Source organism: Abramis brama (genome assembly GCF_963993115.1).
Source record: "Abramis brama genome assembly, chromosome: 9".
NCBI lineage: Eukaryota > Metazoa > Chordata > Actinopteri > Cypriniformes > Leuciscidae > Abramis > Abramis brama.
The window spans coordinates 35,873,743-35,891,430 of NC_139971.1; the positions used below are offsets into that span (position 1 = coordinate 35,873,743).

The 17,688-nt window shown below is 37.2% G+C and overlaps 1 protein-coding gene across 4 annotated transcripts in view; it reads left to right on the forward strand.

Annotated features, from left to right (window-relative positions):
- ranbp10 (RAN binding protein 10) overlaps window positions 1-16,694 on the forward strand; it is a 31,366-nt gene extending 14,672 nt beyond the window's left edge. The window contains exons 4-15 of one of the 4 annotated variants that reach the window (XM_084123661.1): window positions 2,438-2,605; window positions 2,767-2,789; window positions 3,655-3,839; window positions 4,009-4,121; window positions 5,183-5,291; window positions 7,449-7,597; window positions 10,186-10,378; window positions 10,526-10,662; window positions 11,575-11,720; window positions 12,024-12,135; window positions 12,350-12,491; window positions 14,030-16,694. In XM_084123661.1, coding sequence (XP_083979787.1) covers window positions 2,438-2,605; window positions 2,767-2,789; window positions 3,655-3,839; window positions 4,009-4,121; window positions 5,183-5,291; window positions 7,449-7,597; window positions 10,186-10,378; window positions 10,526-10,662; window positions 11,575-11,720; window positions 12,024-12,135; window positions 12,350-12,480 — 1,466 coding nt within the window. In that variant the 3' untranslated portion in view covers window positions 12,481-12,491; window positions 14,030-16,694. Of the gene's footprint in view, window positions 1-2,437; window positions 2,606-2,766; window positions 2,790-3,654; window positions 3,840-4,008; window positions 4,122-5,182; window positions 5,292-7,448; window positions 7,598-10,185; window positions 10,400-10,525; window positions 10,663-11,574; window positions 11,721-12,023; window positions 12,136-12,349; window positions 12,506-14,029 lie in introns of all 4 variants that reach the window. The other 3 variants (XM_084123660.1, XM_084123659.1, XM_084123662.1) reach the window with 3 other exon arrangements.
- The last annotated feature ends 994 nt before the right edge of the window (window positions 16,695-17,688 follow it).

A 17,688-nucleotide genomic window follows, 5' to 3' on the forward strand; every position in this document is an offset into this window, starting at 1 on the left:
GGGACTCAAGAAACATTTCTTATTATTGTCAAAGTTAAAAAACGGTTGTGCTGCTTAATGTTTTCTGTGGAAACCATAATACAATTATTCAAAATTCTTTTGTGAATAGAAAGATCAAAACTTTTGAACAATGGTGTATATTGTATAAGGAAAAAGGTCTGTATTTTGGGCACAGTTGGGTTAATGTCACCCTCCTGTGATCCCTCTGACCAATCAAGTGACTTTGTCAATTGCTTGTTAGTTTCTCCACTGTGCCTGATGCCTTTGAAATGCTTTGGAGCAATCTAGCCAATTCGGCATGTGCGTGCTGACTACAAATTGTGTGTTCATTGACCTCTGTGCTCTCTGCTTAAACCACTCTTTGTCAGAGCGCTTTGGAATATAGTGGAAATATAGACAAACGCATGTAGGGTGGCCAATGTATTTTCTAGTTAGTTTGGATTCTACAACCAACAGAAGGATATTATTTCTCTAGTTGTAGGTGCTATATATAAATATATGAATGACACAAACAAATTTATACGAATGTTTAAATGTGATCAAATATCTGTAAGTTATTTTTTATTCTAATATATTTTATGCTCCCTTCTAATATATCTAATTTTTCTATATTTTTTCTCTCTCTTTAGTTCACTTGGTTTTTGCAAATAACTAAACATCCCATGATTCCAAAACACTTTAATCAATTAAAGTCATGTGTGTTTTCCTATGAGAATGTATGGTGCATTGTATGTTTGCGTGTGCGGTTTGAGCGTAATGGTTTTACACGCCCCGCTGACCTCCGTGTCTCTGATCCCATACTGGAGTTCTGCCCATTTCATTAGCATGAAGGGAACACTGAGCTCTGCTTTAGGAGTAATATCCCAGCCTGCATTGCTCTGCAGATTAATCTAATACCACACAACAAGCCCCCATCAGCCACTGCCTTACTTCCTCATTTTTTCATTCTTTTTGCATCTGTCTGTCATTCACAGAATGCACTTGTTTACTCCATTTCACGTAGTGACTACAAATACAGTTGCTTACGCAACACCATTTTTATCATGTACTAATCATAATGGTCTGCCAACACACATACAGGTTTTGATTCAGTTCAGCCAGACAGTAGACAGACTCTTCCTCTTGGTGGTTTGAGGCAGTGCGAGCCGAGGCTTACTGAATTGTTCAAATGGTCTTGTTAAATTTACAAAACAGGCTTGTTCAGCTGCCCCTCGAATGACCTTTAGGGTGCTTTATGAGCTTTTTGTTGTTATATCCAGTTTTCTAGAACAACTGGGAAGATAAAAAAGGAGCATCTGCCTATATATATATATATATATATATATATATATATATATATATACACACACTCACCTAAAGGATTATTAGGAACACCTGTTCAATTTCTCATTAATGCAATTATCTAATCAACCAATCACATGGCAGTTGCTTCAATGCATTTAGGGGTGTGGCCCTGGTCAAGACAATCTCCTGAACTCCAAACTGAATGTCAGAATGGGAAAGAAAGGTGATTTAAGCAATTTTGAGCGTGGCATGGTTGTTGGTGCCAGACGGGCCGGTCTGAGTATTTCACAATCTGCTCAGTTACTGGGATTTTCACGCACAACCATTTCTAGGGTTTACAAAGAATGGTGTGAAAAAGGAAAAACATCCAGTATGCGGCAGTCCTGTGGGCGAAAATGCCTTGTTGATGCTAGAGGTCAGAGGAGAATGGGCCGACTGATTCAAACTGATAGAAGAGCAACTTTGACTGAAATAACCACTCGTTACAACCGAGGTATGCAGCAAAGCATTTGTGAAGCCACAACACGCACAACCTTGAGGCGGATGGGCTACAACAGCAGAAGACCCCACCGGGTACCACTCATCTCCACTACAAATAGGAAAAAGAGGCTACAATTTGCTGATTTGTTGATATTTGATGATAATTGATAATTGCACCCGCTTGTGCCTGCTGGGGCCCACCTTTATAATTTTGTCCCAGGGTTCTGCTGTCCATCATATATTCTTTCCATCAGTATTATCAGATTGGTGCTCATAATTTATGTAAGAAGCAGTATTTTATGATGCTGGAGACCAGATGGCATATCAAACGCTGCAGGCTTAGGATCGGCTCCGACTCATCCTGTGGATATCAGTACAGAGGCAGAAACAAGATTCCTTATTAGCAAGCGAAATCTGTGCCCCCCTAACTCTGAATATTTCTACATATGTGCAACACAATTGGGAAATTTCTACATATACCATGCATCTTTGAATATTACATATTTTGGTCTGATAACGCTTTTTATCATCCGATAAAAGTCTATTTTAGCATGTTCAAATCCACTTTACAGGATTCTGCGGATTGCCCCCAAACAGGAAATGCAGTATTTTATATAAGCACTTTTATAAGTGCTGCCGAGTTTAATTACTAAATTTCTCTCTCTCACCTTAGGTTGGGACAAGCACTCCTATGGTTATCATGGGGACGATGGACACTCCTTTTGTTCCTCAGGGACTGGTCAACCTTATGGCCCGACCTTCACAACGGGTGACGTCATTGGCTGCTGCGTGAACCTCATCAATAACACATGCTTTTACACCAAGAACGGGCACAGTTTAGGTAATAATTTAATGGAAAATGATTTAGGCAGAAATCTTATTAATGCTTAAATCATTAGAAATCAATTTAGCGACTCAAGATAAAATTTTCAGTATCTTTCTTATGTAATCTCTGAATCCACAACACTGAACGGTTCTGACATTTTTTTTGTGTTCCTCCAGGTGTGGCTTTCACAGATCTGCCAGTAAGTAAAGCACACAGACCTCTCTCAAACAGTGTAATCTAAAAGTAAGTTTAAAAAAAATCCGTAATTGAAATAATCTAAAATATAAGTATCAGATGAAACACTTAAAAAATAGTTTTGTCTTTGCAACTAACTGAAATAAGTTTGAAGCTGAAGTACGGAAATGGTTAAAACTGAAATAAAAATAAATTAAAGCTAAATATAAACATTTGAAAATGTTTGTAATGTATTAAAAATCGCCTCAGAATTTTGGATGTAACTTTACGCCTATATTGTCTCCTCATCATGATAATTTAAAAATGGAAATAAAGTTTATTTGGAAGTGTTTGTATTAAAAATCACCTCAGAATTTATTTTGGGTTTACAGTATGTGTTTTACAGTGTACTTGCCCAAGAAAGTACTGGTAATATAAAGTAACTACATGGGTTAAGGTTAGGTTTAAGGGTAGGTTCAGGGTTAGTACCTAGTTATAACCAACAGGACTCTAAAATAAAGTGTTACCGAATTTTGGATGTATCTTTCTGCCTATATTGTTTCCTCATTGATCTTCGTATTGCGGCACTTCACGTTACTCTCCCCTTGAAATGAATGGCTTGCACTGTAGCATTCCTCATTTGTAAGTCACTCTGTGTCTGCTAAATGAACACCAGTAACAGCAGATTGATAGCGTGGCATAGGCTAGTAATGAGCTCAGATGAGGATTTATGCTTCTGCATGAAGCTTCATTTGAGGCTTTTCCAGTTAATGTGTGACTGACTGAATGATTCCTTGTGCTGAGAATTTCTGATGGGGAACGTGGAGACCTTCTAAGCAGTCTCTCAGCTCTCTCTTTTTGTCTTTCTCTTTTTCTGTCTCTCATTTCAGCCTAACCTGTACCCCACAGTAGGGCTGCAAACTCCAGGGGAGATAGTAGATGCTAATTTTGGCCAACAGCCTTTTGTGTTTGACATTGAGGACTACATGAGCGAATGGAGGGCCAAGATCCACAGCATGATCGCCCGCTTCCCCATCGGAGAAAGACTGGGAGACTGGCAGGCGGTTCTGCAGAAGTGAGCAGCCTGTCACCTGAAAATAATTTCAGCAGTCACAATATTGATAAAACATCTACTTCTATTCGCTGTAGTTTATAATGCATGTTACTCTGCTAATCAGCCTTATGTGGCTAACTCATGATTCATAATATTTCCCACATTAACCTTTTTATTTTTATATCTGCAGTATGGTGTCCAGCTACCTGGTGCATCATGGGTATTGTGCCACAGCAATGGCCTTTGCCAGAACCACAGAGACCATGATCCAAGAGGACCAAACCTCAATAAAAAACAGACAGAGTGAGTACTCGATCAAAGTCAACTAGTTTAGCTAAAAATAACGGATCTTCCCATGTAATATATGGTTTGGGTAGGAAAATATTACTGTTATGAGGAACTTAACATTTTACTGGTTAAGCAAAACCACCTTTTTTTGGACACGACTGGGTGAAAGCGTTGAATATTTGATCAATTTCTCAGTGTAAAATTATAGAAAAGCACCTTTGATTTAAGCTTTAATCAACACACTGAATATTTAATGTTACCATAATTTTTATGTGACACTGGCAACAACTAATTGAATTTGTTAAATCTGTTTGAAATGAGCCTTTCAGTATAAGCCATAAGATGCATTAAATGTTATATATAATTTTGCTCACAAAGAAAGGCAAAGTCTAAGGGAGTGTCATTTGAATCTAAAACAATATATATAGAATAATATCAAAATCAAAATTATAATATCAAATAATATCAAAATTAATATCATAATCAAAACAAGAAGTAGGATTGATACTATAATTCCTAAACAAAATAAGAACATAAAAAGTGTATACAGTTCTCCAAACCTTGTGCTTTTCCTGGTGTGTGTGTGTGTGTGTGTGTGTTGCACCTATTGCTCTGCATATCCTACTGAAAGATCCCAATGTTCGAAAATGAATGGCTGAAGTTTATTTTTATAAGGATCATTGTGCACTGTTTTGGAAAACTGTCAAAATGTAATTCAGGTTTTGAAAAGAGATATAGATAAATGGAACATTTAAAAACTATATTGGAAACAAACCCCCTGACAGCACACCCTCAGCTTGTGTGTAAGCACATGTATCCTTTCACATGTGAGGAGGGCAATTACATAGAAGTCTTAAAGGCACAGCAGTAATAAAACACTTGTTTAAAAGGTCAGAGAAAAAGAAAATTATCATAAAACTAAATTATGAATGCTCAAAACACTTTACTAACATTCTAAGTGGACCTCAGGGAGAGCGATCGAGTGATTAAAAATGTATGATATGACCATTTAAAGAAAAACAAAAGCAAAACACATCAGTAATTTCTTCATCTCATTTGCTTCTTTCTGCATACAGGAATACAGAAACTGGTATTGGCAGGACGTGTTGGAGAAGCCATTGACGCAACACAGCAGTTGTACCCCGGACTCCTAGAACACAACCCCAATTTACTCTTCATGTTGAAGTGAGTATGTTTACCAGACTTGGAGAACCATGTGTGTGCCACTTTGTGTGGAATGAATCGAGAGGAATTGCTTAACTTGAAGCAAGGTGAAAAATGTGTTTTCTTCTCTGGGGATCAGTAGAGCTCAGTTGCATATGAACATCCACAGCTTTCTGGTCTGGATTTCATAATGCAAGCGTACTGAGAAAACTTATAGCCTGAGATTAGGGCAATCTTTTACTCAGTGTTATACTGAATGAAGGTTTTTATAGTGCCCTATAGTCATTCTGACGAATGAAGCTCTTTTTTGTTATGTGTCTTCATAGTGAAAACACACACTCAGGGTGAAAAGGGGTTCATGGTTGCTTTGCTCTGAGCTGCTTCTGATATGATTAGTCATACCGTTGCATAAGGTTGAAAAGAAGCTGCCTTTTAACTTTTTTTATTTTTTTTTAAAGTAACGCTTACAAGTCATACGTCAGCTACCCTGTTGAATTGATGTTTTTTTATAATGCATTACGCAGCCCATACTTCTGAATATTTATGTCCCTGAGAGGTTTTAAGGGAAACAATGTCTTTTAAATTATATGCAATTTGAAGATCCACCTACTAAAATCAGTGGTTTCAAATAATAGCTGAAGTTAAAGAAATGGAAAAGCTTGCTTATCTACTTTGACACAAGTTAGTCAGATTTTTTATATATATATATATATATATATATATAATATATATATATATATATATATATATAAAGTTTATTTTATAAGTTTATTGCAAAATATGCATATATATTCAAATATTTAAGTATTTTTAGAGCATGGAAAGACCATGCTCTAAAACTTTTGTGGCGCTTCATTGGAGTGAGCAGAGCTAACAAGATCTTTTGGCACGTTTTGCTTGTTTCGACACTCTGATTGGTGGAAATTTCTGCTAAACACGTTTATTTTAAAACTTAGTTAAAATCAGGCAGGCTGACGGCTTTAACAGAAGCAACTACCAATTACCAACCTCGTAGGTCATCATTAAGGTTGTCTTTAAAGCTTAAGTTATCGTTAAAAAATAATTTTCTTACGGATAAAGTGTATCGAGTTTTTCTGGGAACTCGACTGTTGCACTGTAGTGTACAAAAGTCACGGTAAAGCTTTCTAATGATCAAAAAATCCTAAAATAATTTATCATGCTTTTCAACATTGATAATACGAAATGTTTTTTGAGCAGAAAATCAGCATCAGATTTCTGAAGGATTATGAGATACTGAAGACTGACTGCTGAAAATTCAGCTTTGACATCACATGAATAAATTACATTTTAAAATACAAATATAAAAATACAAATTCTATTTCTATTCAAATAGAAAATATTTATTTTAAATTGAAATAATATTTCACAATATTACAGTTTTTACTGTATTTTTATCAAATAAATGCAACATTGATGAACATAAGAGACTTCAAAAGCATTAAAAAAATTACCAACCAACCCCCGACATTTGAACGATAGTGTATGTTCAAAATCTCTGTTATTGGAAAAAATATATTTCTGGTAACTATGTTCTTTGTTTTATTCAAAATTTAAGTATAAAGATCCAATTAAAATTTGTATCTTTATGCTTAATTTAAATTCTGTATTGACTTGTGGTCTTAGACTTTAAAAACATGCATTGAAAACATGATATCCCAGCTCTTTAGTTCATAAGAAAAACTGCATTCAGACCCTCAATGTAAGCACTACATATCAATAAACCCTTTTCTCAACATTTACGGGGCATACGCTGTTAAACTTTTCTTTGGAAACCATCTCTATTAATCTTGCTTGGCTGGAATTTTGTTTTGACATGAAGATGAAACTTTTTATATAAAGCCTTACATGGAGGTGCATAATTGCACTGTTGGATGTCATCAGACGTCAGATGCTGCCGTGGGAATAGTGCCAGGATGTGTGGGAAGGAAGCAGTGAGAGCTGACTCCTCTCTCTTTCTCTGTGATGGATTACAGTTGAACGACAAGCAGACAGTTTAATGGATTGCTGAGCTGACAGTGTCAGTCAGTAGGCATAATGGATAAGAGAAACCTGGTTGACAGACATTTTAATTGATTGGCAAGTCTGAAGTGAGGGTATTTGTGTGTGAGATCTTGCTTGTGTAACAGTGATTTTTTTTTTTTTGCTGCCCTCTCTCAGGTGTCGGCAGTTTGTAGAGATGGTGAATGGTACGGATAGTGAGGTACGGTGCTTTAGTGTCCGCTCTCCTAAATCACAGGACAGCTATCCCGGCTCCCCCAACATGAGCCCCCGGCACGGAGCCACCAACGCTCACTTGCACAGCACAGGTAACAAACACACTCCACACATTTTCAGTTACTTAAAATATATTTTTTAGTACTTTGTGAACAATGCATTTGGGTGAATCCCATGGAAAAATGTCCATGTTTCATCCCAGAATCTAGAGAAAAAATAAGGAATCATATTTCTTGGGAATACAAAGCCATTTAGGGAATCCACAACCTCAGCAAATAAGACATTTTTTTGCATTACATTTATATGTAAACAATGTCACAATGCAAACGTTTGTAATGCTCCGAGTTTTTTTGCAAAATATTATTATTAGTAATATTATTTCATTTATTTTGAGGTCAAATATGACCTATTTATTGACAATTTTTGTGGTTCACCCATTTGCCCAAGACTCTATCTACAAAGTTTCTGTTAAAGGGATAGTTCACCCAAAAATCTAAATTCTATCATTTACTCACCCTCAAGTTGTTTCAAACCTCTCTAAATTATTAGAAGATATTTTGAAGAATGTTGGTAACCAAACAATTGATGGTCCCCATTTTTTTCCATACTAATTTTCATTGAAAAATATGGGTAACCAAAATGTTCATCTTTGGGTGAGCTATCTCTTTAAATTGTTTTCAGCATGCCCACACTTTTTGACATTTTTTGTCCTGAATGTGGGTTGCAAATGTACATAATTCTGCAGTATGGTTTTCATGTATTAAAATATGTTAGAATGAACTACAAAGTAACTTATCTACAGTGAGGAAAATAAGTATTTGAACACCCTGCTATTTTGCAAGTTCTCCCACTTGGAAATCATGGAGGGGTCTGAAATTGTCATCGTAGGTGCATGTCCACTGTGAGAGACATAATCTAAAAAAAAAAAATCCAGAAATCACAATGTATGATTTTTTAACTATTTATTTGTATGATACAGCTGCAAATAAGTATTTGAACACCTGTCTATCAGCTAGAATTCTGACCCTCAAAGACCTGTTAGTCTGCCTTTAAAATGTCCACCTCCACTCCATTTATTATCCTAAATTAGATGCACCTGTTTGAGGTTGTTAGCTGCATAAAGACACCTGTCCACCCCATACAATCAGTAAGAATCCAACTACTAACATGGCCAAGACCAAAGAGCTGTCCAAAGACACTAGAGACAAAATTGTACACCTCCACAAGGCTGGAAAGGGCTACGGGGAAATTACCAAGCAGCTTGGTGAAAAAAGGTCCACTGTTGGAGACATCATTAGAAAATGGAAGAAGCTAAACATGACTGTCAATCTCCCTCGGACTGGGGCTCCATGCAAGATCTCACCTCGTGGGGTCTCAATGATCCTAAGAAAGGTGAGAAATAATAACCTGAAAAGAGCTGGGACCACTGTTTCCAAGGTTACTGTTGGTAATACACTAAGACGTCATGGTTTGAAATCATGCATGGCACGGAAGGTTCCCCTGCTTAAACCAGCACATGTCAAGGCCCGTCTTAAGTTTGCCAATGACCATTTGGATGATCCAGAGGAGTCATGGGAGAAAGTCATGTGGTCAGATGAGACCAAAATAGAACTTTTTGGTCATAATTCCACTAAACGTGTTTGGAGGAAGAAGAATGATGAGTACCATCCCAAGAACACCATCCCTACTGTGAAGCATGGGGGTGGTAGCATCATGCTTTGGGGGTGTTTTTCTGCACATAGGACAGGGCGACTGCACTGTATTAAGGAGAGGATGACCGAGGCCATGTATTGCGAGATTTTGGGGAACAACCTCCTTCCCTCAGTTAGAGCATTGAAGATGGGTCGAGGCTGGGTCTTCCAACATGACAATGACCCGAAGCACACAGCCAGGATACCCAAGGAGTGGCTCTGTAAGAAGCATATCAAGGTTCTGGCGTGGCCTAGCCAGTCTCCAGACCTAAACCCAATAGAGAATCTTTGGAGGGAGCTCAAACTCCGTGTTTCTCAGCGACAGCCCAGAAACCTGACTGATCTAGAGAAGATCTGTGTGGAGGAGTGGGCCAAAATCCCTCCTGCAGTGTGTGCAAACCTGGTGAAAAACTACAGGAAACGTTTGACCTCTGTAATTGCAAACAAAGGCTACTGTACCAAATATTAACATTGATTTTCTCAGGTGTTCAAATACTTATTTGCAGCTGTATCATACAAATAAATAGTTAAAAAATCATACATTGTGATTTCTGGATTTTTTTTTTAGATTATGTCTCTCACAGTGGACATGCACCTACGATGACAATTTCAGACCCTTCCATGATTTCTAAGTGGGAGAACTTGCAAAATAGCAGGGTGTTCAAATACTTATTTTCCTCACTGTATTTAGTAGCTGAAAGCATTAATCACAATTAGCCCAAATATTTGTTACACCAAAATGCAAAGTTGAGGGATGTGTAGAACTTTGTAAAGAACAGATGTTCAAATTCAGAATTCTGTGGGCGTAGATTCTGTGTGGGTCTGATCATGAGTAACATCTTCAAGGAGAACACATTCATAAAAGATGTGGAACAGATGGTTTATTGAATCACTTGTTTCACCTGTACTGCAGTAACTTACAATTCAAGTAAAGCACTTTTATTCATGTTGTTTGTTAAGATAGTTCTCATTGTTGTTTTTTCCCTCAGGAGCAGACAGTCCCACATGCAGTAACGGGGTCACCCCTCCTAACAAAAATAAGAGCCACAACAAATACACAGGCGTAAGCTCCGCCTCCTCCTCTCCATCCTCCTCTCCCTCCTCCGTCAATTACTCCGAGTCCAACTCTACCGACTCCACCAAGTCCCAGCCACACAGTGCCACCAGCAACCAGGAGACTAGGTGTGTGGTGGTGTTGTTTGGGTTAGTGATTGTGGGTTTGAGTTTGATGTGTGGTTGTATGCAAGCAAGGCCAAGCATATAAATGTGTTGTGTACTTACATTCTCGAGAGATTCTGCTGTTGACTGTGTATTTTTGTGTGTTGACAGTGATAGTGAGATGGAGATTGAGGCAGAACATTACAGCAATGGCGTGACAGAAAGCTCAACTCGCATTATGAATGGCACGTACAAACACCAGGAAATCCTACAGGCGGATGACAGCAGTGTTGGCAATGGAGTAGCAGGTACAACACACGTGTAGGATTTTTAACATCACATTCAACAGGCTGTGAGAACGCCTTTTTAAAAATGTGACTAGTTCTTACTCTGCTCTGTCCTTCTCCCCCTTGAGAGATGCTAATTTGAGCTCCTCTATAACTCAGCCAATTAAATGCTTTTCTCCAAGGTTACAAAGAGACAGTGTGATAGTTTGTGGTTGTGAAGTTTCGATAGAGTGTGTAGCTTTTATTAGCACCCAAATTTTCTTCCTTTAAAAAATAAATAAAAATGTAATTTCTCGGGATGCTTTCAGACATTGATCTTTGCTTTGGTTTGAGAAAATGGTTCAGATGGATTAAAAAACAAATTAGTCACTATTATATGGAGGACTTTTTAATATTATATTAATTATAATAATTGAAATATAATATAATATAATTCAATATAATTATAATATAATTAAAATGTAGCTTTGCCATCACAGGATTAAATTGCATTTTAAAATATATTCAAATAGAAAACAGTTGTTTTAAATTGTGATTATTACAATAAGTGTATATATTATATTGAAATATAATATAATACAATATAATATAATATTCAATATATAATGCAATATAATTATAATATAATGAAATTTCAGCTTTGCCATCACAGGATTAAATTGCATGTTCAAATATATTCAAATAGAAAACAAAACGGTTATTTTAAATTGTAATAATTATAATACAATTATATTTAGAAATATTTACATTCCCAATAGTTTCACTGGCTAATTACACATAGCCTCAAATTAATATAACAATACTGGGCTAGATTTCCCAGCAGTACTATATTGAAGCAATTTTTTCAATCACAATATCTATGTGCGCTGTGTAATTATAGTCGCAAACATGTCTGCTTTCTGGGGTGTCATTGCAATTTATTTGCTCCTCTAGATGACAGCTGCAGCTCCAGACAGCTGTGTGGAGGAAACCAGGCGGCCACAGAGAGAATGATCCAGTTCGGCAGAGAGCTTCAGGCCCTCAGCGAGCAGCTCTGCCGACAGTACGGCAAGAACGCCACTCACAAAAAGATGCTGCAGGTATGGAGGGAAAGAGGAGGAAAGGTTTGCGAATGTGACGAATAGGTGGATGTTTGCACAGGCAACATTGGAAAAAAGGTGTTACGGTCATATTATGCAATTTATAAAAGTCAGTTTGACTGTTGTGTTTTATATTAAATATTGGTGAAGTGGTCTGTTCAGACTCGCATGCAAAGTAATCTGTTCAACTCCTCTGCCTCTTGTTTGTTGCACATTTGAAGTGGAAAGTTGATTGGCCTTGTGGGTAGCAGTACTCTTACATTCTTTGTGCCCACTCGCCAGCGTGTATGTTTGTGTGCTCAGGATGCATTCAGTCTGCTGGCGTACTCGGACCCCTGGAACTGCCCCGTGGGCCAGCAGTTGGACCCCATGCAAAGAGAGGCGATCTGCTCCACTCTCAACAGCGCTATTCTGGGTAAGGCTGCTTGACTGGCTGAGATCACACATGAATACACCATGTGAACATGAGCACTTATAATGTAGGCCTCGTTATTTAAATGTGATCACAGTAACATGAGGCACGTAAATGAGCTTTTAATGACCCGGTAACATGGCCAAGTTGTTATGATCACTCCTACTTATTTAATAGTTGTAATGGCTTCATATCTGTGATCTTTTCCGTCATTCAGAGTCTCAGAATCTGCCCAAACAGCCTCCTCTCATGCTGGCTCTGGGTCAGGCCACCGAGTGCGTGCAGCTGATGGCCAGGGTTCGCTCTGGTTCCTGCTCCTTCGCCAGAGTCGACAACTTTTTGCACTAGCACTAGTCCAGGTGAGAGCACCAAGGTAATTATAGTCTGGAAAATGTTACCGTTTTTATTTTTTACACAGAATTTTGATTTTAAATTTAAGTGCAGTTTTAGTTTGTTTTCAAATCCAGTTTGTATGTCATTTGCATCTTTGAAAAATGATTAGTTTTAGTTTTGTTTTTATTTTAATTCAGTATAATAATTTCAGTTTTCATTCCTTAAAACACAAGAACATAAATCATTCTGTGTATATTTGTCTAGTCACAGAGAAAACTATTGAAAAATGATTTAGTTATATATACTATATACTGTCAATCGCACCCTTTTTGGGGATTATTCGCACCCTTATTGAGAAATTTAAGCTTAATAATAATAATAATTCATTACATTTTTATAAAGCGCTTTTCTTTGCACTCAAATCGCTTTACATAGAAGGGGGAATCTCCTCAACCACCACCAATGTGCAGCATCCAACCCTGGATGATGCGACGACAGCCATATTGCGCCAGAACAGACGATAACACCAATTATCTTGTTTAATGCGGCCATTTTGTAATCATTTGCTATATCCAGCAAAGTAAACTTTCAGATTGAAGGGTGAATTACACAAAACTGTATTTTCTGCAAGCTGTTTTTAAAGATAAATGTAGGTTGCAATACCAAACAGGACCACATTGACACCCAGTTCAGTTGCAATACCAAACAGGACCACATTGACACCCCTTAACCAACCGTCTTGACCCGACTGTATATACCTACTACAGTACAAGGATCCATTCAGATTTACTAAACACTGCAACATAACAGATAGCGTTGCAATAAACGTGAATGTACTGAAGTTTGCGTATCATCTGGCCATACAGTGGAAGGATGGTTTGATGTCCCGTTTAGTCTGCATTTCACACAGCGTGATGCGTGAGGGCTTGCGCTCTACAGAAACAATCACAGAATATGACCGAGCTCGTGTTTTAAAGCTAAACACACACTAGAATGAATAATTCACTGAAAACGCAACATGAGCCTCTATGCTCTCTGCCATATATGATGATGTAATTAGCTTGGTTTACATCGGATCATTGGACTGAAAACTTTCCTGGAGTTTAGTGCTTGCACCATTGTAGATAAACTCCCGACTTCGTGACTTAAATTCCAGTGTTTTAACGCATTAAAGATTTTGAATTAATCGCAAGCGTTAAAGCTTTAATATATATTCAATTTCATCAACAAATTTTACATTCCCAGTATGACAACGCTTGATCCCAAGAAAATACATGTAAATCAGACAGTCGCTTCTAAATGGTTGGTTCTTTTTTAATAGTGTATATTTTAATGATTAAACCAGACTATTCAACTTTAATACATAATTACTCTGTACATTTTTTAATGCACATTTATCCAGTCCAGGCCAGGGTTTATTATTTTGTAAAATCACTTTCTCATTTTTATTTTACTTTGGCCTTTTTTTTTCACTGCTGGGTTTATTTAATTTTTTTATTTCTTCAAATATTCCAGTATTTCTATTGTCCATGTTAAATACATAATCCTTTTGTATTTCCCTCAGGCAATGTTCAGGACGGCTACAAATAGGACTTTCCAGTTGTTTGCCATGGCGAGAACAAGCGTTTGAATTGGTGTGTCGCTTGCCGTTTGCCAGAAGCAGCCGAGCAGAATGAATAGAAACATGAGAAGAGAGGCTTCTTTTTAAATTAGTATTATCAAATACAAATTGTGTGACACTATTTAAAGATAATTAATTATTCTGTTTATCTAGTCATTTTTATTTTAGTTTATATTTTGTCCGTTTGTTGTGCTCATTTTGAAACAAATCAACTTCCCAGTTTTTTTTTTTTTTTCATGGGTGAATTCAGTGCATAGTATTTCAAGCGTACCATATCAACAATATACATAATGGTAAGTTCCTACTGAAAATTTGAGCTACGCACTCTGGTTTTTCTCAGTCAGAGCTCAGGTATTTAGACAAATGTTCTTTTATTTGCGGAAACAGGTGTCGCTTCACCAGACCATACTGTGGATTTTAAAGCAGGTCCTTTTCTATGTACAAGCAAATTCTATAGATTATTTTTATTATTATTTGGTCAACCTAAGCTGCCCCTTTAGGAATTAGACGAACATCGATGTTGCGCATACAGAAGTTTGGCGACCTTCCGATGTTTCCATTGGAGTAAGTGTGCGAACGAGGGTGAGATAATGCATGGCTCATATAGTGTCTCACCTTTTAAGCTACTTTAGCATCTCAGGCACCAGCACCAGTTTCATTAGACACAATCACACAGTGACGACGCAGACTTGCCTTTGGGTCCAATGTAGATGAATTATATTTTCAATCATAGACCTTTGCCCTAAATGGATCTATTTTACCGAGATTTTACCATCTTTATAGCCGTGGGTATCATGCAAATGTCAACCTTCACTTTTTTAAGTTGGGTATATTGAAGTTTCTAATTTTTGTGGCTGTACCAAATAAAAAGGCAGTTTTTGACAAAAGAAATTTAAGGTTAGTTTGATTACTGAGAAGCTCCACTGAAGCTAACGGACTAACTTCGTATACTAAGTCTGTACGTTTTATATCCATGTGAATAGTGTCACTGTGTTGATAGTTCTCCTGTTAGATTAATGACTATACAGACTGACACCGTTTCAACTTTTGTTATTGGTTGTTTCATTGGCTGTTGAGTACCGTTGTTCAAGTTTTGTTACCATTGGATGCACTGTACTTCGATTAATGCACATGATGCATTACTGTATCCGTCTACCTCTCCTGTTCAGTAATGGAGGGACAGAGTATGAACTTGCAGCATGCAAGACAATTGAGCGTTCCTAAAAATGAACAGAAAACTCGCAAACGAAATATGTATTTATTTAGCACCTAGAACATCTCCTTAAATTGCAATTATGTTTGTTGCTCCAGAACTTCACCTCGACCTCATATCAGTGCAATTGTTTAGTTTTTTTCCCCCCCTCCGAGATGTTCTTTAACAATCTTTTTCTTGGCCTTTGTAAGTGTGATGTTAACTGGCTCAGGCACTTGTAGGCAGCCTGTTTTTTTTTTTTTTTCTTCCATTCTTTCTTTTAATCTGATCATCCATGAAGGAAAAACTGTCAATCGACCCCGTGTCAATCCAGCATTTCACTCAGCCAGCACGCGCGCCGCTGTGGTGTTGAATGTAGCTTAGCCGATTTTAGTTCCCACATTTTTTTGCTGCTGGCCATCATGAGATTGTTACATTCCCGTATCTACACCTGCTTTTGTTCTTTTCAGTTATACCTCACTTACTCTTAGGACAGTGCTGTCTAGCTTGTTGTATCGTGTCAGGCATTTTAACAGAAGGTATGTGTAGTGCAGTAACCATTTTGGTCGACCTGCAGATCATCTGGTGGAAGTTAGAGGCCACAGGGTCACTGGAAAGTTGCACATGCTCCTCAATATCTAAAATAAACTTGGCCTTCCCAACTCTGGAGTTACATAATGGATATAGGCAATAGCAGATTCAACTGATTGGAGCCCCACCTTGTGTTTTTAGCAGTGTTTGTGTCAATCTGATTCAGTGGGGTAGACATTTCACACATCCTGATCCCTAATGATGAACTTATTTTACCATTTTCCTCCACTAAATGGGTCAATTTGATTGTTAAATGGTGGTATCTTGTTGCATGGGGACATCTTGTGTAACTATTTACTTCTGTTTGAGTTACAAAATGGCACTCGTACTTCTACTGACCTGTCCGTTGTAGATCTTTTGTCACGGGGCGGCTTTTTAATGCCAAATATGTTTTGGAACTCATAATCTAACCACCTATAATGAATATTGTTGTTTTAAAAGAATCCATCATGGAACGTCATATTGGCTTTAAATAGGGACGTACGTACATACATCGAAGGGAAGAAAGTAGCCAAAACGTGTCATGTTCCTGCTTCAAAAGACAATGGAGCAAGACGAATGGAATGGAGTACAGCAAGCTGTGCACAGTTTACTTCTATTACGATTTTAATTTTATTTGAGTTTTCTTTTAGCAATTGTGAAATGAGTTACCCTCTACTTAGCATGAACCTTTAAAAACCTTTAAAACAACATAAAAAAGAAAAACAATTAAAAAATGAAAAAGAAAAAAAGACATACCTATGTACTGGAAACATGATAAAGAAATATTGTACTCATTTAATTTTGACAGAATTATTTTTATTAAAATACACATCCATGAGCAAATGGTGTCTGTCTTTTGTATTATTTTATTATTGTTTCTTTGCATATATATATTTGTATATATACTGCTTTTGTGTAATAGAAGAAGAATATAAGAATTCATTGGCATTTTATGTGTGTGTATACTCAGCTCATGTATCAGTATGCAGATCTATGGGCTGCTGTTCCAGATGTCTGTCTCTGTCTGAGGTTGAGATGGAGGAGGACTGAGACTAAGCAGCAGAGATGTTGGGTGTCTCCTCTGAGTGATGGCTGTCTGGAAGTGTGTTTATATACTGACAGGCTTCTGGCCTTTCTCCTCTTTGCGGGGGGAACTAAGGAAAGAAAAACATTATGGGTTCAGATTAGTCTCTATGCGCATCAGTTCTGTTTAGGTTCTATTGTGAAGTGTTTTCATGCATTGTCTATGTTATTCAGATCATTTACTGAGATTCTGATATATGTGCCTCCCTTATTATTACACCTACATTTGCAAGGAATTTTAATAGTATAGTGCTATATTAATATTAATAATACTGAATAATGAGAGTATATGTCAAGTGCTAAGTGCAACATGATATGCATGTAAGAAAGTCATGTTGATTGGAGTGACTGACACAGTTAGTATTAATGGATGCATTTGGAAATAATAGAAACACATTGAATCTAATACAAATATACATTAGAATAAACGTACAAAGGTGGCTTGATGAGGGCGAATGTTGACGGTCCATCAGACACTGGTCACCAGTCTTTCTCAGAGGCTTCTGTCTTTGAGTTCTGGACCTGGATGTCCCTGTACCTTTAGATTCTCTCTTGACATCCTTTTTAAGATGGGCTGATTTGATTGAGAAGTTCGGATGCTGAAACACATGGACGTTACCTCTGGACATTCTGTGATAATACATAATTATACATTAAAAACAGTTTCACATGGCTAACATGAATATATTTATATTTGTGGAAATATATAAACAGTAGAAAAGTTAGAAACAGTGAAAGTATAGAAACAGTGAAA